General features: G+C 49.2%; 1 protein-coding gene across 1 annotated transcript; it reads right to left on the bottom strand.

Moving 5' to 3' along the window:
* Positions 1 to 1,698: 1,698 nt before the first annotated feature.
* Positions 1,699 to 12,711, bottom strand: LOC102069365 (BPI fold-containing family B member 4). Its single transcript, XM_005491254.4, has 15 exons — positions 12,585 to 12,711; positions 11,734 to 11,848; positions 11,196 to 11,300; positions 10,429 to 10,584; positions 8,623 to 8,686; positions 8,188 to 8,251; positions 7,644 to 7,735; positions 6,390 to 6,563; positions 5,767 to 5,820; positions 5,038 to 5,205; positions 4,866 to 4,933; positions 3,765 to 3,807; positions 3,209 to 3,272; positions 2,707 to 2,783; positions 1,699 to 2,172 (listed from the first exon to the last, which is right to left on the bottom strand). Exons 1-15 carry the CDS (start codon positions 12,694 to 12,696, stop codon positions 2,149 to 2,151), a joined length of 1,380 nt encoding a protein of 459 aa, XP_005491311.2. The 5' UTR covers positions 12,697 to 12,711; the 3' UTR covers positions 1,699 to 2,148.
* Positions 12,712 to 26,170: the final 13,459 nt, after the last annotated feature.

Consider the following 26,170-nt stretch of genomic DNA (forward strand, 5'->3'; position numbering starts at 1 on the left):
TCACTCTAACTCTAAAAATTCCAAAACCAGACCCCAAGAGGAAAAGCCTTTTCCAGGGGCACTAGATGACTTTGCCACTCCTCTGTGACCCTGGGCTTGCTGTGCCAGCTCTCCATGCAAGCTCTCATCACTCGTTCTTGCCACACTGTTTTCTTTCTCAAGGCAAGCAGAGACCTGGGACAGTGCCAGATCACAGAGCCCTCGGTACTGTGCCAGAGAAATGAATGCCTCCCAGCAGAGCAGAGTACACACACAAGTGATGGCCAAACGGGAATGAAAAGGGGCCCTAAACTTTACTCAGTGTCCAGAAGGTGTTTGCTCAGGAGCCAGAACAAAACCTTGTACCAACACAGCCTGTTCTGCCACCTGTGGGCAAAAGGATGGATGGAGACACCAAGTCCCAGCAGTGCAGGAGCCCTGGGGTGGCACAAAGCAGATGCCAGCACAGGGAATTTGTCCCTCATCCCATCCTGCAAGTAACAGGGTCCCACAGAGCCCAGAGCCTGCTCTGCCAGCTCCAAGGCGTGCTGGTGTCAGAGAACACGAGCAAAGGGCTCTGAGCTCCTGCTCCTGGCTCCTGAGCAGGCTCTAAAGCTCCACCGCCTTCACTCTTGCTGGCACCTCACCCCAGTGGGGTCCAGCTGGGGATGGGGCTGTACCCAGCCCAGGGCTTCAGTGTCACCACACAGGAGCAGCACTTCTGCCCAGGGACAGGACAAGGCTTGTGTCACCAGCAGCTGAACTGACCCTGGGGAGCTCAGCACCACAGGCAGCATCAGCCTGCACCATGCTGGGAACCAAAAGAGCTGTTTATACTCCCCAGGACACCCATCTTCAATGGTCTTCAACCCACCCAAAGCCTTTCTGCTGGACACAAGGCAGGCCAGCCCACGTGGTGACAGTGTGTGACACCAGGTTTGTGTTTGGCACAGCTCAGGAGTGCTGGGCAGTTCATACAAAGGGGGACCGACCCCCAATGGGTTCAGCATCTCCTCTGCCATGCTCAGTGATTCCTCTGCAGCATCTCACAGCAGTGCTGGGAGCTCCTGCAGCAGGACAGGTTTGGCCCCACAGGTGCTGAGCTGTTCCTTCCTTCAGGCAGAAATGCAGGGTGGAATTTGCCCCATCCCTCAGCTGCTCAGTGCCAGACTGCCACAGCCTCTGGGACACAAAGAGTAACTCACACACTTGTAATGTCATCAGTGCTGGGAAAAACTGGGGTTGGGGAGGCCATTTAAAACCTGAGATTTGTAATTTATTTAACACAGAATAATTTGGGCTTTTTAAAATCCAAAGTGCTGGGATTCTTATCACTGTGACATGCAGAGACCAACAGGCTGTGACATCAGCCTAAGCAGACGTGGCTCTGGCAGGCACATGGGTGTTCTCCAGGGCTGTCAGACCTCTCAGTCCTCTGCTACAGAAGTTTTCCCTCCAGATTCTATTTGGAAATGCTTCATGACCTTTGGAAATTCGATTTAATTTTGATTTCTGCTTGTGGATTAGCATTTGGTCAGCAGGTTATCAGGCCAGGAGGAGCCACTGAAAGTTCAATTTTTTTTTCTCAGGAAGTGGGAAGACTTTTCAAACCCAAACTCAAAATATTGATTGTCACAAAGGAACAAAGTCCCAGAGTGGAGGCAGGACAGAAACTCACCCTGAGAAGCATCAGAAACCAGAACCTCATTCCAAGCACTAAAAAAGTAGGAACATTTATTAAAAGAGTTACATGACAAATGTATGCTGAGCTCCCACTCAGCACTTCACATCCTCCTGGACAAGGATGGGGATAGTCACTTCAGAAGCCACATGCAACAAATTCACTTTTTCATTCTACCAGGAAAAATTTTACCTCAGAACAAATTTCCCAATTCCACTGCAGCACCACATTCAACTGCTGTGACTGTGACCCCAAAATCACACCAGCTTCTCTAAATAAATGCTTGTACACAGAGCTGCCAGTCAGGTTTGCAAGTGTCAAACTATACTCACACAAACCAATTCATCTTAAAGTATTTTAAATATTATCAAGACCCTTGAATCAAGTTTAGTAAAAAAAGCAGATAATGCTGATCCTGGCATTCCATTCTTGCTGCTCTCTTCCTCTCTCTGCCCCCACAGTCCTCTCCATGCCTCAGGCTGCACAGCTCACACCAGAAACACGATCAGGCCCTGGAGGAGAGCAGGGAGAAACACAAACACATTATTTCCCATCAAGGGATGCCGGTTCACAACACACAGCAAAGACAGATCCCTCCTGCAGAAGTCCTCATGTCCAGTTTGTAATAAGGAGGGCACAGAACTCTCTGGGAGGTGTTGGGGAATATTCTGGCTACTCCAGGACACCTCCAGGGTGATCAGGGCTGGAACTTGGGGCAATTCAGGATTCTTTGGATGGTGCCACTGGAGAGGGCTTGTCTGAATGCCTGGATCCACATCACAGCAGCTCCAGAAAGAAAAAAGGGCCTGGACAGGGAACTGGGACCTGCCCCAGTGCCTGAGCACTGCTCATGATGCAGCTGGGCCCACACCTTGTGTGGGCATCACATCCTCAGGAACATTCCCTGGCTAGGGAGGTCAGACAGAGCAGCCCTTTCAGTCTTTCAGGGATTGAATTCTACAGCCTTGCACACACAGGCAGCACCAGCAGGGTCCTGTGACCAGCCCTGGAGCCTCACAGGAGGGAGCAGCCATCAGAGCACTCACCGCTTTTATCTGGAAATCCACATTCACCAGGGGAATGCGCAGCACCTTGGGCAGAGGGATCCCAATGCTCAGGGCACCTGCAGGGACAGACAGGTCCTCAGCTCAGCACAGAGCTGCTCCAGGGAGGGCACAGGGAGCAGGGATTCTCAGCCACCACTGTGTGCTTGGCTTTCCTCAGTTCTCCCTCACTGACTGCTGCCAGAACTGATGCTGGGGTGGGATGGTGCAAATATAAGGTTGGACTTTTAACTACATCCTCAAAATTGGGATTTCAGGGTTTTAATGGCTCCAGCACTCCTTATACATCTTCCAAAACCACACACACGCCCACACCCACACACACAGACCCACAAACACGCACCCACCCATGCGCACACACACACACCCACACACCCAGACCCACACACACAGATCCACACACCCCCACACACAGAGCTCCCTCTTCCCTCCTTGCCCACAACTCCAAGTGCTCCCATCATTACAGTCGTCCAGGTCACCTTACCATTGATGGCAGGCATGAATGTTTCCACAAGCAAATTGCTGCAGTGGGGCTTCAGGGTGGAGATCTGAATCAGAGAAGGAACAACCACATGAGCAGCACTGCCTGGCAGTGCACACACCAGCAGCAAGCAGGACCCTTGGGACTGCAAACCACGGCCCACTGACACAGCAAAAGAACAGTCCCTCTTCTCTTTGAAGTGAATCTGCTTTTCTTCTCCAATTTGTATTCAGTCCGTCCTTTAGAAAAACTTCTGCCTCGTGACACTTCTGCTGCAGCTCAGTGTGAGCTTTGCCCAAGCAGAGGTGAATAAACAAACAGATTTCAGCTTTACATTTTCTTTATTAGAAAAGGCAGAAGGGAAAAAGAAACCCCAGCAACAGAGGAATTGCTACAACCTACACCACAGAGCAGCTAACAGCTCTGACCATCAGCAGGGGCAATCCATCACAGCATCCCACAGCTACTGCCTGGCTCCCTTCCTCCCCAAGAGCCACAGGACATCATGCTTGGCTGCTCTCCCTGCCCAGTAAGGCCCAGACTAGTGTTAGAGACTTACATTACTGATGCCAACATCAGAAGACTCCAAGGAGAGGGAAGTGCTGCAGGGAAAGGAGAGCAAACAGCAGGTCAGACACAAGGCACCAGCCAGAGCTCACAGCCAGAGCCAGCCACCTCCAAGCACACTCAGCCCCTGGGCGCAGACCCACAAAGGGACACCTGCATTGTGACATGAAAAACAGGGGCTGGCACACTTGCAAGAGAGAAAAGAAAACAGGAAAATAAAAGCTTAACATAATTTTAATCTGCTTGTCAACGGTGCAGCACTGCAGCAGGGCACACACAGCTCCTGGCTGCACCTTCCCTCTCCCTCCCTTCACTTTCAGGAAGGAAACAGCTCCTGCCCAGCTGAGAGCAGAGCTGCTGGAACCCCTTGGCAGGGGCCTGGAACTGGATGATCTTTAAGATCCCTTCCAACCCAAACCATTCTGTGATTCTATGTAAAAGCACACAGTCTGGTGAATTTGCTGCAGCTCCTCATCTATCACTGCAATCACACAACTATCCATACCTAAAATGGATGCTTTATTTCCACTTTCAATTTCTCTTTTCTACTTCTATTGAATCTTGTTATACCCTTGTCTATTGAATTAAAAGCCTTTTGACGCATTTCTATTCCCTATATCGCTGCATACAAGCTATGCCAATTTGGCTTCTAAATCCAGCCCTTTGACAACCTAAATGGCCCCAAATCCTCAAACCTCCTGCTATAAGGAATGCTCTCCAATCTTTAATCATGCCTTGACTGGCATTAATGACAGCACTTTCCTTTACTGCTTTATCATTCATGTCCAATATCAGGCATTTCAAACCGCTGCCCAGGATCAAAGTCAAGCTGACAGTCTTGCAATTATTCAGGTTACCTCATTCCTCCTTGTTATAAAACTGACACACTTTTCCTCCAGCCTCTTAAAACTTTCCAACTGCTGTAATCCTTCCTGAACTACCCCAACCACCTTATGCCATCAGTCAGGTATGAAATTCTCACATTCAGATGAAATGTCTGGTTTACAGACACAGAAAACATTTCAAGGCAGGAGCTGCAGAGCCAACATTGCAGCACAGAGAATGTCCCCACCTGTGTGAGGGGACAGCTCACCTGCCCAAGGCCAGCTGCAGCATCAGCCTGCCCCCAACAATGGACACACGGACGCTTAGAGCAAGGTCCTGCAGGCAGAGAGGGAGAGGATCAGCAGATGGAAACATCCCCATCCCAGCCACCTCTCACCCAGCTGCTTGCACCCCTCCGAGGCAGCTCCATCCACACTTACAGCCTTCAGCAGCAGGAAGTTGAGGATGGATCCATCTAAGTGGTTACCAAACAGCTGAATCAGGACTGACAGCTTGACACTGGCTTTGTTTTCTTCCAAGAGGATGAGCGGATTCCCTCTCAACACCAGTTTGATGCTCAGAGGACTGGTCCCACTGCAGGCGGAGCACTGTGGGAATTGGGGACGCTTGGAGGGGGCTGCTGGCACCCCACACAGCAGCCAGGCAGGGGCTGGCAGTCCTCAGGCAGACTCTCACAGCCCCATGGCTCCACAGGGCCTCCCCAAGGTCACACACACCCCGGACAAGCCAAATTGCAGGTCCAGCAGCATGGATCAGCTCTCCATGCTGAGGGCAGAAGGGATGAGGAAGGCAAGGAGAACACAAAGGGGGCTGTGGGTGTCAGAGGGTGCCAAATAAATGGGATACACAGGAAACAGGAGATATTTATCAGCTTTCTATGGCAATGGCTACAGGCTGAGAGAAGGCTTTCCCCTGTTCAGGGAGCAGGAGAAGGCTGGAACAGACAATGGCACACAGGAGAGCAGGGCAGGGCTGTGCAAAGCCCCAGTCCCTCTCCCACTCCCACCAGCTGGTCGGGCAGCGGGACAGGCTCAGGTGCAAGAGGAGGGGAGCAGGAGACTGGGGACCTTTGGCAGAGGCATGATGGCACATCCAGGTGCATCTTGGAGAGCTTTACACAAACCCCTGAGCCAGAACAAGCTGCTCACCCCAGCAGGAGCCATGGTCCACACGGCCTCGCGCAGGCGGCTGGCACCGGAGAACTGAGGGGACAGAAAACAACAACACCCATCAACAACCCATCACCCAGCAACACCCATCCTGCTGGGCCACCCCATCCCACAGCACCCTGAGCCCCCCACTGTCCCCACTGCTCTCTGGGTGACTCCTGGTAGTTGTTAAGGTGGAAGGTGATGTTCCCCAGAGGTTTCAACACCTGCCATGTGTGGACCCCAACACTTCCCATGGGAAGCAGAGATCAGAGGCACGGGAAATGCAAACAGCCAGGGAATGGCACTGCAGACATGCAATGTCTTTTCTCTGTGGCACTTTGCAGACTCCTTGAAAGGCTGACAGCCTGCAGGAGTCCATGGCACAGGCAGTGCACAACTGCTCTCCACTGGTGTCCCCAGGGGTGTCCTTGCAGACAAGAGCACAGCTGGGCAGTGCAGGTGCTATTGCAGCTCTCTGAGAAGGGCAGGAGGGAGGCAGTGCTGGGGTCAGCACACACACAATGCACACAGCCAGGGGCAGGCACAAACAGCCCTCCCTGGTGCTGTTACCTGTCCCTTGTCACTGGCTCCAGCATGAAACACAGCCCTGCTGTACTCACCACGTCTGGCGTGCAGGGGAAGGTCTGTGGGGGCAGCTGGAGCAGCAGGGACAGGACTGCATTGAGGAAGCTCTGGCGCATCACCAAGAGCAGCAGCCGGTCCATCAGAGGAGGCAAAGCAGAGGGGGACGAGTCGTGGGGGATGGTGCTGCCTCCCACCTGCTTCACCACGCCCTGCAAGGAGAGGTGACACAGCATCAGCCCTCAAAGCCTCGAGGCACGGTCAGATCTCACAGGAGGGCAGCAATGCCAGCTGAACATCCCTCGGGAAAGCACCGGACTCGAGCAGGTCGCTCTGTTTCATAGATGGAAGGAGCTGACAAGGGTGAGCCAGAGTAACTGAGGTGCCATTAGCTAACACCAGAAAATTTATTACTGGCTAATAAAAAATGTTATTATTAGCTAATAACACACTGTCCACATCACAAATCAGTGCTTCACTCCATCCCTGAGGTCTCACTCCAAGCACCGAGGGGTGATGGTGCTGCACACAGTGATCCCAGACCTGCCCAGCCACCCTCCAGCTGCACACACAGTCACACTGACACCAACTCTTTGCTAAGGAGACTGGTTCTGACCATCCGGGGGGGTTGGGGGCAAAGGCTCCTCCCAATGAAGTAATTTCACCAAAGTTAGTTCAGCAACATGGGTTTCACAGGCTGCAGTGTTTGCTATCACAAACTCCTCTTTAGTGCTCGTGTCCCACTGGCTTCTGTCCAGCTGCTTGCTTTTTCTATCAAGTAGTTTGCTTTTTTTGCTGGGTTTTTTCCCCCACTTGCTTCTGTCCAGCTGCTTGCTTTTTTAAGCTCTCCTGGTAGCAAGCAGCTTGCTTTCTGCTGTTTGGGTTTTTCTTCCCCTCACAGTGAGACAGAAGTAAAAAATGCATCCGTTAGCCTGGTTCAGCATTCACCCATTGCAGAGACTGAACAGCAAAGGCAAAAAGCACCAATACCAGGCCTGCAGGGCAAGGGAAACAAAGAGAACAGCTCATGCCATGAGAAGGAGAACTGCTCATCACAGCAGCTACATCCAACAGACACAGCCTTGGGCAGACTCAGGGTGGGTTAGCATACAGAGCACAAGAAGAAAAGCCCACACAATCCCTTAGTGGTGATTTGGATAAAGATCTAAGCATTTGGAGGTGCATTTCCAGGACAAATCATTATCCCAGCTCCTCCTGGGATTCTACAGCTCCCATGGGATGAGGAATGCACAGCCACGCTCCCAGGGTCCTGCTGCCCAGCATTAACTTACATCTAAATCCAGCCCAAGGAACTTGCCAGAGGTGTAGGGGATGCTGGCCAGCTGGTAGTGGATTGTTCCTGCTGTGCCCACCGGGATTACGGCTACACAAAGGAAAAGGATTGTTACAGCACCAAAGGATCGTTACAGCACCGGGAAATCAGCAAAAACACAACCTCCCCTGGCCCCAGGGGCCACCAGTTCCCACATCCACACAGGCCCAAGCATTCAGGGCTCAGGGGTGCTTGCTGATACTCCAAAAGGCCAGAACATCCCCCAATTCATCTTGGTAGGATCTGCCTTTAGGATATAGCACAAAAAGAGCATCAAAGAAAACAAGAAAAATCCAAAGGTGATGCATAGAAATGGAAAAAGGAGGGCTTAGGTGGGAGCAGTTCATTGGAATGCTGGGGTGTGAATTCCAGGCTCACCAACAGGCCTGCAGAAGTGCTGGACTTCTCCTGATGCACCGATGGACTTGGTGTGGGTAAATGGGTCTTGTTCCCACTGTGGGAAACACGGGGCAGCAGAGCCTCACCCTCCCCAAGCAACTCACCATTGAGAGTGCTCAGGAGATGGATGTTCACAAGGTTCATCACGATATCCACCACGGGGCAGAGCTGCAACAAACACAAAGCACACACGGGACTGCTCAGCCCCCTCACCACCCATCCTGCCCAGAGGCCCTCCTTTCCCCACCAGGAAAGGGAAAAAAAGGGAAAAAGCTGCATGGCAATAGACACAGCTGGGGTGCTGGGAAGGGCTTGGGGCACTGGAGCATCCCTGGAGCTGTGGCACCACACTGGAGGGGAATGTTTTGATCTGAGGCATTGCCCTACAGACAGCAGTGATGTGGGAGAGCAGAACAGAGAGACAGCAGATCTTGCTGTGACCTCATAACCAGTTTTTCCCAGTATTTCCCAGTATTTAACCAGTTTTCCCCAGTATTTCTGTGCCTCAGCTGTGGAAGGAGGACAATCCTCAGCCGTACCAAAGCAGGCAGAGTCGCTGTCAGCTGGCGAAGAACCAGCTCATTCACTGACAGGGTGAGCAAGCTGGAAAAAAAAGGAAAAAAACTCCAAATCAGCACAAACAAAGCTCCAGGACAGGAGACGAAAAGATCTCCAGCCTTCATTTTGCATTCTCCTACACCCTCAGTCATCCCTTCGGGGCCAGTGCTGTGGCTGATGCTCACCAGAGCAGGGGATGGAGATACAATATTATATATATATATATTTATTTATTTATTTATAAATATATTTTTATATTTATATAGTTATATATTAATTTATATATTTTATATGTATGTTATGTATATATATGTTATATATGTGTGTTATATATATAACATATATATATATATATATATATATATATATATATATTTATATATATTCTCTTCTCACTTACCCCACTGAGGAGAGAACTTCACTCATTGCTGAGAATCACAGAATCATTAAAGTTGGAAAAGACATCTAAAATTATCAAGCCCAACCATCAGCTCTGCACCACCACCATGTTCCCCACTAAACCACATCCTCAAGTGCCATGGACACATTTTTTAGCACTTCCAGGGGTGGTGTCCCTACCACTTCCCTGGGCTGCCTGTTCCAGTGCTTGACAACCCTTTCCGTGAGGCAAATTTTTCCTTCAGCTCTCAGGGAGCTTTGCCTGCATGAAAAGAGTGAGCCTTCCACAGTCTAACCTTGTGCTTGGTATCTCCCTCAGGTATTTAAATCAGTGCTGTAGTTAAGGGAAGAGGGAGCTGTTAGGAAATATCTTCATGTTAGTTACTGGGAACAAACAATTTGCATCTGGAATAACAAGAGGAGAAATCTGCTGTGTGACATTTCCACACTGCTGCTGAACAACTCACTCAGGACCTGTGATGCCTGCAGCAGCACAGAGGCAGTTTTGTCTGATAATCAATATATTACTGGACTGTTGAGCTGGCAAGATGCAGACAGCAGGAATTCATAGAGCACCTGTTATTTATGCCCAAATTCTGCCTACAAATGGATCTGAGGAGCTGCCATGAAGTCATTTGTGTATATCTACATTTCCCTCACCCCCCCTAGGAGATCACTTCCTGCAAATCATCACTTTAATCCTGTTAAAAATTAAACCATGACCCTCAGAGCAGGTGAGTCGTGTTCCTCTGTTCACTCACACAGCATTTTTCAAATCAGCTGCTGCATTGATTGAAATATAATGCATAATGCAAAAATTAATTAGGAGAATTTAGATGAACCTGAAAAGTAAGTAATTCTAAAGCAATAGAAGAAAATATTTCCCATTATCAATTTACAGCTGAGTTCATCAATACATGAAGTCAGCAAATCCTTGCTGTCAAGAATTTAATAAGACTGAGCAAGAGATGAGACATGTGCATGGAATTACACACAACCACAGCAGTCAGAGGGAAACTCCACATGCCAGGCATGGGGCAGCAGCCAAAGGCAGAGTACAAAACCAGGGAATGTAATGGTCCTGTTTTCCTGGAATTCTCCCAGCCCCATTACTCCTACCCTTTGGATATCAATTCTCCAGCTAAGTCTAGAGAAAGTGTGTTGGGAAAGGTACCAAACCTCATGCTTCACATCTTAAAATTTCCACAGGCAAACAGGGCAAATTAACCCTCATTCCACTGATGCAGTTGGCATTGGCAATAGGGAGGAAATTCCATCCCTGAGGCCTGGCTCTGTATCAGCGAGCAGTCTGTGTCCTGGCACACTGTCCAGATCAATAAAGAGGAGAGGACTGCACATAACAAAAACATAAGTCCACAGGCACCTACCCAGAAAGGACCTTGATCTTTATGGCCCCAAGAATGCAGAGGCAGTCTTCAGTGACAACCTGGAACGTGCCAGATTCAAAATTCGTGCATTTAATGTTTGCAGTAATGTTCACCTCCACTAAGATATCAATGAGTTCTGAGAGCAGGCCAACCAAGCTGCAAAAAAAGCAGACGGGATTACTGCATCTCTCAGCCTCAACACACAGAAACTCACCAAAGCCAGGAGAAACAGGCTTCTCCATTTTCTGCAATGCCACAGGACATCTTTTGGTTTGACAGTGTTCACAGGGGTCTTGGAATGAGGGAAGAGATGAGGTTCTGACTCCATGTTTCAGAAGGCTTGATTTATTATTTTATTATATATAATATATTAAAACAATACTAAAAGAATAGAAGAAAGGATTTCATCAGAAGGCTGGCTAAGAATAGAAAAAGGTAATGATAACAAAGGCTTGTGGCTCGGGCTCTCTGTCTGAGCCAGCTGACTGTGATTGACCATTAATTAGAAACAACCACATGACACCAATGACAGATGCACCTGTTGCATTCCACAGCAGCAGATAACCATTGTCTACATTTTGTTCCTGAGGCCTCTCGGCTTCTCAGGACGAAAAATCCTAAAGAAAGGATTTTTCATAAAACATGTCTGTGACATTTTGGTGTCTGTTTTACTCTGTGGCTTTATTATACGTAACAAACACTTCAAAATCCTTAAGAGATGCAAAATATGCCAGGGTAGGGGTTTCCCTCACTGAATCCCTACTCACCAGTTGCCTCTGAGCTGCAGCTTTGCCCCGATGGTCAGCTGGACCCCGATCCCTGGCAGCAGCACCACCGACAGCCTGGGCACCCGGACCTTGATGAGGTGCAGGCTGTGAACAACAGCAAGGGCTGGCACAGATTAAAAACACCTTCCAGCAGCTGAGCAGCTGCACCCAGGGAGGACCCACAACACCCACAGCTCCCCAGACACGTCCAGCTGGAGGTACAAGGGTAGACAGATGGCTACAAGAAGCCTAGAACCAGACTGGGGTGGAAGCTGACTTTGGAGAGCTGTCTGCTTTTTCCCTCTGTGGTGCCTTTTGCCTCTCTCAGTGCTGCCAGGCATGAACAGCACCACCAGAGCTGTCACTCTGCACCTACAGCCTGCAGTGTCCCTTGCTGGGACCACACTAGCATTGTTGGGTCAGAATTTCAGTACCACAATAAAACAAGGATAACAGCCCAGGCCAACCCTGCCAGGGACAGCTCAGCTTGTCTTGTTCAGAAGCGATGCTGAAGGGGCACCCACAGGGAAGCACTTACTCCGTGATGCTGGTGGGAGAGCTCAGCTGACTCCCTTCACCCATGATGTTGGGAACCACGAGACCCTGCAGGTGCTGGTGGATGAGCCCACTATGAATTATGGCATCTGAGAGAACTGGAAAACATCTCTGTGTGAGGACCAGCCTGCAGCAGCGACCTCTCCCCCCTCAAGCAGATCCATCCAAAGCCCCTCCACTCCCCAGGACTCCTCATGGAGAGACATCAGCTGTCTCCGTGCAGTAAAATAACACAGGGATGGTATTTTACAACTTTGGTGCAACAAACCAAAGCTGCCCTCGGTGAAGTAAACAGGAAAGCATCCCAGACTCCAATTCAAACATCACAGCTTGGCTGTGCACTGCCAGGAGCACCAGTGACCCCACTCAGAGGCTGGGTTCCATCACAACTCATCTCCCCTTTGTCAAAGAGGTTTTTACTTGTTGATTTTTGCCTGTTTATTTTTGCTTTCGGCTTTTGGAGGTTTTTTTACTAGAAACAACTTGAAACAAGCCTGAACGTTGCAAATATTATTATGTCTGCTACTTCACAGCAGCTGTTTGTCAAACATCAGCTGTTCCAATATGGAAATGAGAAACTGAAAAAAAGAGGAAATAACCCAGATCTAGCCCTGAAATTCTGTGTGGCTGCTTGGAGCTGAAATGTGCCCCAGTTCTGGAGCAGAGATTTCCCTGACCCATGAATCTGGTGATGGCTCTCAGGGGCTCTGAGCAAAGCCTGCAACCCTGAGGAATTATGAAATAAAGATGATGGGGAGTAAAACTCAGGAAGTTTTACCCCCCGCCTCAGAGCTTTCAAAGCAAACACAACTTGGAGGTGTTTTTTGTAGTTACCATTCTGCATCGCCCGTGGGCTTACAGCACAGGACAGGCCAGACAAGACTTCCTGCGAGGGTGAGAGGAGGCCACAGAAAAATATGATCCCAAAAAGCTTCAAAACCTTCATCTCCAGAAGATTCCCCTGCTGGCAAGGGAGACATCAGAGGGGACAGTGAGGAAAGAAACTCTCAGAAGCGACCCCAGTGTCTTTATGAGGAAAGAAGTCAAGAAAGGAATCCCTCCTTTACTCTTTATCTGGATCAAATGAGACTCTGTTCAAGCCCAGAGTAACAGAACCTTCTTCATGTCCACACACGTGGACAGGCTCCATGTGTGGGTCAATAAAAGCCCTTTCTTCATCCTTTGTGTCTGGCCCAAAATCTTTACACAAAAGAAGCCAAACTTGATGTTTAAACTATTTCTGTATCCCTGCAACACACAGGTACAGGTCTTTTGGTGAGGGGCTTTGCCAAGGGAAGCATCTGAGGATTATCTGTGCTCCTTCTACCTTTCAACAGCAATAAACTAAAGCGCAAGTGATAAAAAAAATCCAGCTAGAAGTTATAACTTAATAACTACTAACATAAATTTAATTATGACATAGCAGACATAGAGAGGTGATCAGGAGCTTGGTGCCCAGCACAATCTCCAACCAAAGCAGTCAAGCACTTCCAGCGTGAGGACCCTGCCACTGCAGCTGTCACCCTGCCACACCACCAGCACCTGGAGGATGTTACCTGACTCAGCTGCAGCCAGCTGGGATGGGCTCTTGGCTCCACTCAGGCTCCTCTGGACTCCTCGGGGCTCTGTGATGTTCCTTTGTTCCCCACATCTGAGATGAAAGTAGCATCCCTTATATAAAATCTGCAGCCAAGTGGACACACCTCTTGTGCTCAGCCTCCCTGCCCCATGATCAGCCATCCCTTTGCTCCTGCTCCTGGAAAGCACCACCCAGACACCAATTTTCTTGTTAGAAACAAGGCAGCATCACTGTATCATCAACCCCTGAGTCACTGCTCACTTGGCCTCCAGATGCTGCTTTAGGGCCACTCCATCCCATTCTAGAAAGGGTGCCCTGCACAAGTACATCCAATGGAGACCCTATGACCTTAAAAACAACCTTTTTAGGAAATAGTGAGAATTACTGAAGATTCCTAGCAGAAGGCTGATGTAACTTCCCATACAGGAAGGCAGCACAGAAAAAGCACAGGAATAGGGATCCAGACGACTTAGACCTAGAATATCTGGTTTTGGCAAGGTGTCAGATTTAAAAGACTCGTTCCTGTTTCAAGTGAAATACTGGGAAAATATTTTCTTGACAAACAGCAATGCTGAGAGTTGCAGAGACCTGATAAAGCTTGGCGTTTAGATTGATTTCAGATGGGTCTGTAAAGTGCCATGTAAAAAGTGAAGTTGTATTGAAATGCACAAAACCAACGTTTAACATATTTTGAATAAGCAACACTTATGGTAGCTGAACACTGGTAAGCAGCAACATGGATTTCAAAGGAAAGTCTCATCCTGCAGGAACAAGGCTCTCACCCCTCAGCAGATGCCTTGGCTGGGATAGCAGAAGTTTCCATTGTGCAGGGCCCGGGGAAGATCTTATCTGGGCACTTTGTTTGGGGCTGGTCACCCGTGCTCAGCTGGGATGGATGTGGGGAGCAGCACAGGGCTGCTGAGAGCTGGGGAGCTGCAGAGGGGCTGGTGTGCTCAGCCTCATGGAACAGGGAGCAGCAGAGATACAATCATCCTCCACAAACACGGCAGAGGAGAAGGAAGGAGAGAGGGAGTGGAGCTGCCTGGGCTCAGGGACAAGGCTGGCACAGGAACAAACAAAGCTGATATGTTTAAGCTGAAGTTGGGAGAAAGCTGCAACCACCACAGTGAGTTTAAGTCTAGTTGTCCCCTGGGAATACAGAAGGCAGAAAAATATTCTCAGGTTTCTCTTCAATACTCCATGAGGTGTGTTCTTGCAGAAGCAGCAAAGTGCTTGCACTGGTCCCTCAGCATGTGCTGCCCTTTGCTCAATGGAGCAAACTTTGGCTTGTCACAGAAATTTGTTTTGTTTAACACTCAAGCAGCACTGCATTTGATGTGCTAGTGGCAGTCTGGTCCCAAAACCAGGGGATGAACTAGATGATCTTAACAGGCACCCTATCCATGCTGCTCCCTTTGTGTCCCCTTTCAGAGATCCAAATGCACCAGGCTGAGCAGTCACCATGAGCACACCCACAGTGAAGTGTCCATGACACTGCTCCAGCGCGCAGGAATATCACTGCTGCCAAAAGCCAGCTGCTGAGCATGAACAAATGTGGATTTCCAGCTGGTTTCAGAGTGTTCCTGTGTGTGCAATAAGCACCTGAGTTACTGTGGATGTGTGTGTGCCCAGCAGAGCCAGGATCCCATCGGATCCTCTCACTGCTCCATGGGATCCATGTCCACACCCTCACGTCCTGCACCACACCTGAACCACGGCACTGACAGCAGCTGTGAGGAGCACAGCCCATTTTACACACCCTGGCCATATTTCTTCTTGCTCTGAGACTTTTTCCTCCTCAGTCACATCCCTTGTCTCCCCTCCCATGCGCCCATATTTCATCCTCTCCTTGCAGCAGTGATTTAGATATCACTTACCAGGAGGCTGGATTCAGTCCTGCAGTGACAAGGGAAGATGTATTAAAATAAAGCATTGCAAGAAATTGTAGAAGAGATTGTCTCAACACAACTGCTGGAAAGCAGAAGGGCTCAAGGAAAGACCAACACCCACAGAGAAGAAATGCTCCAGAGCAGCCTCTGGCATCCTGCACTGCCCCAGGCTTGGGGTTCTGCAAGAAGGCAGGTTAAAAAGCAACAGGATCTTTAGAAGAGTAATATTAAAGTAATTAAATGTAATAATTTATTAAATATTATTAAATTAAGTGATTTTTTTTCTCTAATTTTCTCTTTTTTTCAGAACCATGGAAGCCTAGGGAAAGCTTAGGAGAATTGCACCCTACAGGTCAAATTAAAATACTGAGAAAGGCTGAAGATGAAATAAAATCAAGATTTTTGCACTACATTTTAATGACAGATGGTCATTTTGAGACATTCCAGGGGTTGCAGGCTAGAGGAGCACAGCTTTCCTTCACTGCTATGTGACAAATAAAAACTAAAACTAAAACTAAAACTAAAAGGTGTAACCTCAGAGTGTTAAAATTCTTTAAGGGGCAAATAGTAACTCCTTGTTTAGAGTATTCATAAACTGAATCCTTTCTCTTGAGGTAAAAAGCCTAAATCTGGTGGCAGGACTTGCAGCCTGTGATGGAGCAGCTTTGTACAGATGTTCAGCCTTTTCCCTCTCAGGGACACCTCCTAGGAGTCTGCGACTGCTCCCAAAGGGATGCTGTGAACTTACATGAACTGTTCAGCCCAGATGTCAATGGAAGTAATTCCCTGATGCCAACAAGAAGGCAGCAGCCCAAGGGGAAGGAGAAAGCACTTGGGGAGGAAAATGACACGGCAAACTGCTGTGCTGGAACAGAAACTGGGAAAGGGCAGGGGGAACAAAATAAGTTTTAAGTGCTGACTGCAGCTGGGCTGTGAACTCGCAGCCTGGTCTCTGGAATGCTGAAATTGGGGTGATGAATTGTTTTTCCCATCAGGATTTTACTGGGGAATGTGGCAGCATACCAGACCTGCCCTGGGAAGGGGACAGACACCTCAGTCAAGGGCAGCTCAGCCCAGAGCCTGGAAAACAGCAATGGCAAAGGGTGACTCACTGCTCTGGTTCCTCTGCCTCACTGCGAGCTGGTTTGTTCAGGGGAGATTTTTTCCCACTCTTGTTAATGAAATTGCTCAGGGAAGTGGAAGGAAGGAGCTGTCTCAGAGCTCCCCAATGCAGTGTAAAACGCTGAATTCAGCACCAGGAACACGGCATTAGTGCAGCACTGTCTCTGTGGAGTCACCTGTGTTCTGGTTGGTTTGGGATGGATTAATCTTCCCAGAGCCAGGCTCCAAAACTAATTTTGAGCAAGAGGATTTGCCAAAACTTAATCTAGAGTCTCCTAGAAAGGACCTGGAAGGTTTTAGCAAGAACTGAAGGACTCAAACCCTCCTCACGTTTTGGGACTTGACTTGAGCCCAGGATTGACAGAACCCCACAATCCCCAGGGCCAGATTTACAGTGGTTGGTTTAGCAGCTCCCATTGTCAGCAGCCCGGGAGGGCACAGCAGCCTGATTAATACCCATCACTCCTGCAGCACAGCCAGCCCTGCCAAGCCCAGGCTGACCTGGGGCTGCTGCTTGGCACACAAACCCCAGAGCCATGGCAGGGCGTGCGTGGGCAGACGTCAGAGCCCTCCTTTGCAGCTGTGCCCGTGTCTGATCACTCAGCCCTGCAGTTTCCTACACGGGCAGCTTGAGAAGCAGGAACACAACCACACAGAGAGCCCAGGCAGGGAAAGCAGGGAGAAGGACACAGAGGCACGGGCAGCAGCTGCCAGGAGCTGCCTGTCAGGAGGAGGCAGAGCAGCAGCATTGATTTCTGGAAGCATCTGCAATGCTGAGCATAAACAGCAAAGGCGAGTAAAATCACTGCCACGAGATAAGCACAAATCGATGTCTCCAGGAATTTTATAGACCGGAAATTTTCTTCTTCTGAGACGCCGACGGAAGCAGAAGGAGCATAATGTTATCAGCCTGCAAAAAGGGACAAACTTCATCAGGCAGATGCAGTGAGATGGAAAAGAAATGCACAGAAAAGCATCACTCACTGGACACTCTGCAGTGCAAAAATGGAGGCATTTCTGCAGAAGGGTGTTCAGACCTTGTCCAGAGCTCACCAACACAACACTGACAGCAGCTCAGGCTGGAGGGCTCACAGGGACACCCAGGGAAGCCCGGGCAGCCTTGCAAATCCCTTCCCAGCTATTTGGGCAGGCACTGGCCTCACCAAGTTTTGCAATATTTTTTCAGTATCTGTCAGTGCAGCCAAAGTGCTGCCCTGAGCACCTTTCTGGGTGGGTGTTTTGCATCTGGACTTTCAGGTTTGGCCCATTCCAGGTTTTTCTGGGGCATCCTTTCTCAGCTGGCCCCACACAAGGCACACTTGGTGAGCAGAAGAGGTTGTGACCTTCCTGAAGGACTGCCAGGAGCCTCCAGGACAGACCACAGGGCACACACCAGCTGTCTGCCCTGTGTTTGGGGTGCGTGGCCAGAGCCGTCCCTGCCTTCTGCAGTGGCTGCCCTACACCAGCATCTCTCTATCCTACCTCCCTCCTTTCCTGCTGCTGCCCAGCACTCCCCCAGCAGAGCCTGGGTTCCTCAGTGATGCAACGTGCACCTCAAAGTCAATTCCAGTTCTATGTTTTAAGCAAATGAATCCCTCTCCTGCTTTCTTCCCATCACTTCCAATCACTCGCACTGCGAGTGCTGTGAACGCCTCAATTCCTCCTCACTCTTCATTCCTCCAATTTATTTTTTTGCCTTCCTCTCAGGCTGGAAAATGGATTTCTGTCCATTTTGTTGTCTCAGAAAGTGTTGGCACTGTGGTGCCAGTGAAGACTTTTTAAATAAAGACAGCTAATTCTATTTGACTGAAGGATAGCGACACAGACTCAAAGTCATGTTTCTGCCTTGCTTGAGGTTTGGAGAAGCTTCACTTTACAAAAAGAAAAGCAGTATTGAGTGAAATTGTCCTTGATAGTCTCCATTAATCCCTGGGAAGAATTAGCAGCAGCTTTATATTACATTCATACATCTTCTAGAAGCAAAGATTTCAGGCTTTCTGTCTTATTCACAGCTTTTAATAGAGACTTGACACGGTCTCTTCGGACACATCATCAGCACAGGTGGCAGAATTAGTACCCTGCTTTGTCCAGATGCTCCTCGGGGGATAAATTACAGCCCTGCAGGCAGGCAGGGTTTGGAGTCAGCGTTATGGAAATAAATGCTTATACCCAGGAAGACACCGACTGCTCTAAAGAAATTGCAGCTGAAACCAGAGAGTGAGTTCATGTTAAACAAACCTTGCTGATGAGTTAATTAGCCTGACGAGCACGGATGAGGTCTAACTCACCCAGGTGCCATTTTCCTTCCAGCAGTTTGGTGATGGTGTGTCGATTCTGTCTTGGGGCAGAAACATCAAAACAACCAATGTGATTCTGAAAGGAGACAAAAAGGCATTAAAGGACAAAGAGGCATTAAAATCCCAAGCAGGCTGGAGGGCAAAGAACAGGGTCACACCACACAGGTAGGTGGCTGTCCTGCCTCTGACCCCGTGGGGCTCGGCATCACAGTTCACACCTATAGCTGGTGCTGGTATTTGTGACCACCCATCCGGTGTCCTGTGCACCGAGGAGATGCCACATTTCTCACACATCCTCCCTGGGCCCCCATGCTTCCACACGGAAGAGCCTTTCCAATGCAAAGGATGGGGAGGACCTCGGCTCTCGCAGGGCGAAAGAAGCAGAGACGGAAGTGAGGAGTGCACGGGCCCAGAGCTACCCTGGGGACAAGCCTGGAGGGTTTCTGGTGAAATACACCCACGTAGGGCAGAGGAGCGCACTCCGGGAGCAGGGAAAGCGGCTCGACCCCAGCGCGGGGCTGGAACCTGCGGGACTCGAACCCGCGGCCCCGGAGCTCAGGGCGGCTCCCTTGGGCTGTGCCGCCCCCTGCTGGTGGCGAGCGGCCCCCGGGGCACGGAGCGGCGGGGCCCGGGCAGGGACCCAGAGCCGGGCAGGGACCCCCGGGTCGGACAGGGACCCCCAGGTGCCCCCGGTCACCAGGGAGGGAAGGGGGCGCGGGGCAGCGCAGGGCGGGCAGGAGGGCGCTGATGGAACGCTGGGGGTTTGGAGCTGGAACGGAAAATGCGCTGGTTGGGAAGGTTCCGCAGGAAAAGGTTCATGAAGGGGATAAAGCTGCTTAAAGCAACTCCCGGTGCAAGCAGATCGATTCCTGTGCACCAAACGTAATAAAGACAAAATAGAGAGAGAGCATTTAATTCCCCTTTCACTAAGAAGAGCTATTTGATATCGATCTGATGCATGGCAAGGAGTGCAATGCCAGCCCTGAGCATGGGCACAGCCAGGGAGAGGTAACTCACACTACACATCACAGACACTCGGAGTGATGGGAACAGACATTTTAGCAGAGCCTGTTTCCTAAAAGAGGGAACAATTAGACCAGAGATAAGGAGGGGTTATTTTTACAATGAGGCTGGTAAGACACTGGCATAGCTTGGCCAGAGAAGCTGTAGCTGCCCCATCCCTGGAGGTGCTCAAGGTCGGGTTGGGGCAGCCTGGTGTAGTAGAAGATGTCCCTGCTCATGGCAGAGGGGCTGCACTAGATAATTTTGGAAGGTCCCTTTCAACCCAAACCATTCTATGATTCTAAGTTACAAACCCAATGTGACTAGAGGATGATTTCAGTCACACAGTAAAAGCAAAACTTTGATAGCACAGATTGATCTGTTAACAACACCTGTTAAGAAGCTCCATGGCAGAGCTCCTCACGTGCACAAAGGGACTCACTCACTGGCACAGCCATGCCAAAGGCCTCAGCCACCCCACATTCTGTGGGAAAGAACCATGTATCCCTCACCTGCACAGCAGCAAGGAAGGTGTCGTGGTGCAAAACCCACTGCAATACTAATTAAAACCTAAACAAGCTTCCACAATTGCTTTAAGCATCCCATCCCTGAGCAAGAAACACCCTCTGTAACCATTTGGGGGCAGAGGTGCTTACAACTGGAATTTGTATGTGAAATCACCATGTGCTCCACCAAGGTGCTCCAGCTGATCACCCTGATACCCAAACACTGAACCACGGCGTGCAGCCCTCCAAACTGTCTTCAAAATGAAGAACAGGGTTTTTCACAGCATCACCAGGATCTGGTAATTTCCAACAGCCTCTCCTGACTGCAGATGCTCAGACTGTAAATAATCACTACACGTTTTTGCTGCCACTGATATTTTCTCGCCCGAGGCAGCCGCTCGCTGTCCTGCCTCCGAGATAAGGCTGGGGAGCTTCACAGGCTTTGGGTGCTTTGAGTGGAATCTTCTCAACATCAAAGTCCCAGTAGGGTTTTTAGTGAGGCTTTAGAACCAAGTTAAGGATTTTTAATGTGCCATCCAGCACCCAGCATCAAAGGGACAGTGTCTGCAGGGGCCTGCTGCTAACAAAGTCACCGATAGCATGGAAATGCAGCTGAACTAAACAGCTCCATCACCCCTATTTTGAGCAACTTTTATGTAGAGAGAAGCACTCTGGAGGTTTACTCGGAGCAGAGTGTCTGAATAAAAAAACATGACTCCCCTATTGGCCATGTGAAATTAGTCAGATGGAAATGAGGAGCTGGGGATCTTTGAGCTTGTGCCGTGCAGCTCAGTATAAATATTCCCATTGAATTTTGACACTTTGCAGGCCTCACACACGGAATCAAGGTCATTGGCAGCAGCCAGCAGGAGAGCTCCGCTCCTCCAGCTTTGCTATTTCAGGATGCAATTGGTTTTTCTCTTCCAGCACAAGTTATTGTGAGCAGGGGCAGGCTGGGCTGTCAGATGGCCATGGGCAGCAGGAGCGTTGCTGCACCTGAAATGTGCTGTGTGTGAAACTCTGGTAACACCAGCACCCTGCAAATCCTTCCCTCCTGTTGTCCAATTCTTCCCAGGAACCACGAGCATCCTGTCACTCACACAGAATTCCCCACGTCCCTCTGACACAGGGCTCTCCAGAGCCAAGAGGAAACCCCAGGACTGAGGGGTGACGGTGCTGCCTTGACCAAGTGTCAATGACAGCAGCACTGCACCTCCGTCCCAGTGAAGGGCACGGGTTTGGCTGCCAAACGCAGCTCACACACAGGAATCCAGCCCTGCTCCTGCACTGTCAGCTGGAACACTCTCAGAAACACAAGCTGTTTTCCTGGGAGCTGGAGCAAACACATATTTTCCATCAGTTTCCTCTATTTATTAGAGAATAGGTAAGACAAGCAAGGGCAAAGCAACACCCTGTGGCAGAGCAGGATCCAAGGCTCCCCTCTGCAGCATTCCACACCAAAGAAAGGTGAAACACCTGCTGCCTCACCCAGGTGAGTGGGCATTAGGGACATAACACAGCAACAACCACGGCAGTGCCTGTTTGTCCCACTGCAATACAGTGGCAATTTCAGAGCCACAAGATTCTCACTGGTTTTTGCCAAGCCCTGATGCAAGGAGATAAGACATCTTGAGATTTTTTTTTTTTTTTAAAGTAACAGTCTCCAGCATCTTTTCATACCAGTAGGAACCATCCCTACAGGTGTCATGGCCCCATTACTGAGCATGACCCTGACTGCCTTTGTGCAAAGCAGCAGGTCTGAATTCAGAGGCTCTGGACAGCCTCTCGCCAGCCCTCCTGCTTGGCCAGCAGCAGATTTCTGCTGTGCACCAGGGCTGGGTGGTTGCAGGGCTCCCAGCTGCCACACAGCTGAGAAAATCAAACTAATATTATTAAGTTAACGCCAGCCCTGGGTGCCTCCACCAGCGATCAAAGCCACCTTCGGCTCCACCGACACGCAGTGACTTGTAAAAGGCTGAGCTGAAACAGTATTTCACGGCTTGAATTGCTTCAAATCCCTCAGGAACAAGTGTCAGGGCTTTCAATAGCTATAGTGCTAATAATAAAACAGGGACCTCTTCCAGTATCACAGCACAAACAGTAGTTATTTCTCTCTCAAAGCTTTGATTCCTAAAACCTTTCTTACATTCAGCTTGACATCAAAACACCCATCTCATTCACTCAGGCTGTCACAGGAGAGTTGTGTGCTGCTATTAGAAATAGCCCTGAGGTGAATTAAGAACAGTCTGTAATGATGTTCCACTACAGCAACTTTATTTCTACCAAACCAAATAAATGAGCAATATTTTATCTGATGTGCCTTGGCTCAGCAGAGAACGGCAGCTGCTCCCCTTATGATTTATTGAATGTATGTTTTCTAAATAGCCAAAGCTGGTCTCTGAAGCCAGCCACCAAATCTCCCACTCCTAACAGCCCAGCAGAGATAGGAGAGGGACATTCAAGTTCTGCATAGTGGCAAGTTTGGACATGAACTCTTTAAATTGTAATTTTCCCCCTATAAACAAAATGCACTAACCAGAAGTTGTATTTAAAAAAAAAATCTATAAATATTGATGCTTAACAGCTGGCAGCAGATACAGGGCACAGACAAAACTCTTCCTATACAGCTGCAGAAACAAGAGTCCAGCACACTCAGGGGAGCTTTGGGTGTTCTGGCTGCTGCCAGGAGACTGGGATGGGGAAAAGGAAAGGGTGGAGGGGTCATGGAAAGATGGAATGTCTTTGGGAATGGCACAGGCAGCACATCCCAGCAGACAGCCCAGGGTACTGTGGGTCCCTGCAGCCATCACCCCAGAGCAGCACCACGGTGAGGGGAGCAGGAAAAGAAGCAGAATCAAACAATCACAGAGGCACCAAAATCAAACAATCACAGAGGCACCAGCCCTCCAGCAAACACCACCGTGGCAGCCACAGCTGAAGTGGGATTTGGGGCTTCTGGAAAACTGGCAGGAGGAAATGGATGCTCACATCAGCAATTAAAACCTGGGATATTCTGCCAGAGGGCATCTCCTAAGCCAAGAAGTTGATGAGATGCTAAACAGGTCTGGACATTCACAGGGACACTAAGGACACAGGAAGGCATTGCAGGAGCAGAAACACATTTCATGGAGGTGACAATTCATGGAGGTGACACTTCATGGAGGTGACACTTCAGTGGGCTCTGCTCCCAGACTCCAGCACAGGACAGGCAGGGGTGTTTTAACACGTGCTGCAAAGTGCTGGTGCCTTGGCAGGGCCTGACAGCAAGATCTGCCAGTGAGGAGTGACATCCCAAGGGACAGAGATGATCCACTCAGGGTGTTTTCATTCTTTTAATGCCAGAGCAAAAGGAAAGCTGGTGAGGGCAGAGCAAAATCCTGACCAGGCAGCAGCAAATGCCTGGTTTGGGCACCACTGGGATTCCTGCCCTGAGAGAGGAAAAATACCCCAATATTTATAGCCTGAGGAATGCCAAGCACTCATTCCACACACTGGATGAATGCTTGCTACAGGAGCAGAACCAGGAGCAGCAGTCCCCAGGGATAAGGGAGGGAAGACCTTCCAGACCATTCTGGGAGGACACCAGTCCCAGGAGCTCCCATCTGTGGAATTGCTGATTAAACACACCCAGGCTGGGGGAAAGCTCCAGAGCGCTGCTTTGTTGGTGTTAGTCAGCACATCAGCCCTGTCTGATGAAACAGGGAAGCCTTAAGGGAAAACAGCTTAAAACTTTCACAAAAAGCTCACAAAGGCTTGTCCTGATGCCAGTTCTAGTCCCTGTCAGCAGATTCCCAAACCAAAGCAGCCTTTGATGCCAGCTGGGCACACATTCCCCACAATATTTCACTCAAAGGCTATAAAAACAACAACAAAATAATTTCTCTGATACTTTGCCCTTGACTAATGTGCACTTACTGAAATAAATAACCACCTGGTCTTGCCATTGAAGAGCAGCACAAACACTGCCACAAGCAGATTATTGACCAGAAATACAGAAGCCAAGTTATAAACAGGTTCCTAATTCAATAAACAGAACTGTGAAGCATTTCCAAACAGACCATACAAACCTCACTCTACCTGCCTCCAACAAAGGAAGTAAAATATCTATTTATGAGATTCTAACTCCCTATTTTCTATGCCATTCAGCACAAAGAAGAAAAAAGAATCAAGATAAAGAGAGGGCATATTTTAGCTGTTCGGGATTTATTCATTCAATTTACATTTGAATCAATTATCCAGGCAAAGCTCGAACGCTGCCAACGTGATTCAGGTGGCTGAACACACATCATAAATAGTGCAGCATTCAAGTCATATAATCCATGCCTGCCATTCCTGGATGGCTCCATAAGCAGCAAGAATATCCCGACTCACAGTGTGCCATTATTGCCAAGCAGGAACGTGCTTGGCTACAGCTTGGAACAGAGCCTCTGAAACCTCTCAGACAAAGCCCTGGCTAACATCCAGCCAGTGGATTAGGGATAAACCCCTGGAAGGCTGGGCCAAGCCCCCAGCTCGGGCAGGACTGAGCAGGGCAGGGCAGGGCAGGGCCCCACCTGGCTGAGCTTTTGGGACATTTGTCACCTGAGGGGTGTCACTTGAGCTGTGCCCACAGAGCTGCCTCTTGCAGGCTGTGGCAACTCACACTGCACCTCAGGATTCCCTTTTTCTGGCTGTAGTTGTGGCACACAATGCATCTCTGTGAGAAGAACAGATGAGAAAACCCAGCTCGTTTCACAAGCAGAGAGTGGAGCCGCTCCTCTGCTCGGCTTTCCTCCAGCGGAACATTTCTGCGCTGCAATAGAGTTTAGCCCTGCACAAATGCAAGAAAGGAGACAAAGAATTATGAAGCCATGTATCCCATTAGCATCCAAATGCAGCTGTGGAGGCAAGGGGTTTTTCTGGAGATAAGGTGGTTTTGAAACAGTACTAGGAGGAGGAAAAATTTCCTTTATGAAACACATTTTTCACAGACCTGAAATCCACAGCGCATTATAAAACTGGATTTGTTGCTGTTGTTTTTATTTTACAGCATTAATCACTAAAGGCTTGCTTAGGTGGGCAGGAAAAATCCATTTCCCATTGTATTAACTTCACACAATTTAAGAGGCCTTTCAAGGCCCACATAAATGGAAGTAAGCACTCCCAAGTCTGGCTGGTCCTTCACTGGCTGGGCACACAGATGTCAGTGGGCATGCCAGATACCCCAGAGGTGGAGAGCACTTAAATCCTGGAGTTCCATCACCCATCACTTGATTTAAAGTCTGTAGGAAATGAGCTTTCCCAGAATACCATCTCCCCTGGGATGGAGAATGAGAGGAGATTCTCCCTCCATCCCAGAGGATGACCTGTGCCAGGGAGGCAGCAAATGCCCTCAGATCCTGAGTGCTGGCATCTCTCCACCTTTGAGATTCTGAGAATTAACAGACACAGACTTCACCCATTTGGCCTCCCCAGCCTCGCATCAAGGTTTCATGAGGACAAGTGCACAGGGTGAAGGGAAGAGCCAGATGGGTTCACTGAAGATATTTAACAAAATTCTTTAGTATTTGCTGAAGCAGATGTGCAGTTACAACACAGAACTCTTACCCCACTGACAACAGACTGCCTTTAGTCAATTCTTAGTAAAATTATCTTATTTCAGTGTGGAGAAACAGATGGATTTGGTGCATCATCTGGAGATAAACAGACCCGGGTCAGGTGTAGGCAGAAACACAGAGCAGAGCTTTGGAATTTTACTGCTCACTCCCCCAGACAACCACATTTTCATACAATATACATAAACATTGTTTTGGCACATGAACAGCACAGCCTGAGAGCCGAACTGATGGTTATATATATGTAAAGCTCCTAATGCCCAGCTTGACTTTTAGGAATCAACAGAAATACAATATGCAATTGCTCCAGTAAAGAACAGGCACTTGGACTGCACCAAAAGGGGAATTTAAAAAAGACAAACAACCAAAACCAACAAAAAAAAAAAAAAAAAAAAAAAAAAAAAAGAAAAAAGAGAAAAAACCCCTCTTGG

Source organism: Zonotrichia albicollis, chromosome 17 (assembly GCF_047830755.1).
Source record: "Zonotrichia albicollis isolate bZonAlb1 chromosome 17, bZonAlb1.hap1, whole genome shotgun sequence".
Lineage (NCBI taxonomy): Eukaryota > Metazoa > Chordata > Aves > Passeriformes > Passerellidae > Zonotrichia > Zonotrichia albicollis.

Bases quoted from the DNA above. Each gene is read 5' to 3' on its own strand.
- LOC102069365 (XM_005491254.4), bottom strand. From the start codon at position 12,696: ATGAAGGTTTTGAAGCTTTTTGGGATCATATTTTTCTGTGGCCTCCTC. The intron at 7,736-8,187 runs GTGAGTTGCTTG...TCCTTTGTGTAG, and splicing joins TCTCCTGAGCACTCTCAATG to CCGTAATCCCGGTGGGCACA. The intron at 3,808-4,865 runs GTGAGCTGTCCC...CTTTCCCTGCAG, and splicing joins CTGCAGCTGGCCTTGGGCAG to CACTTCCCTCTCCTTGGAGT.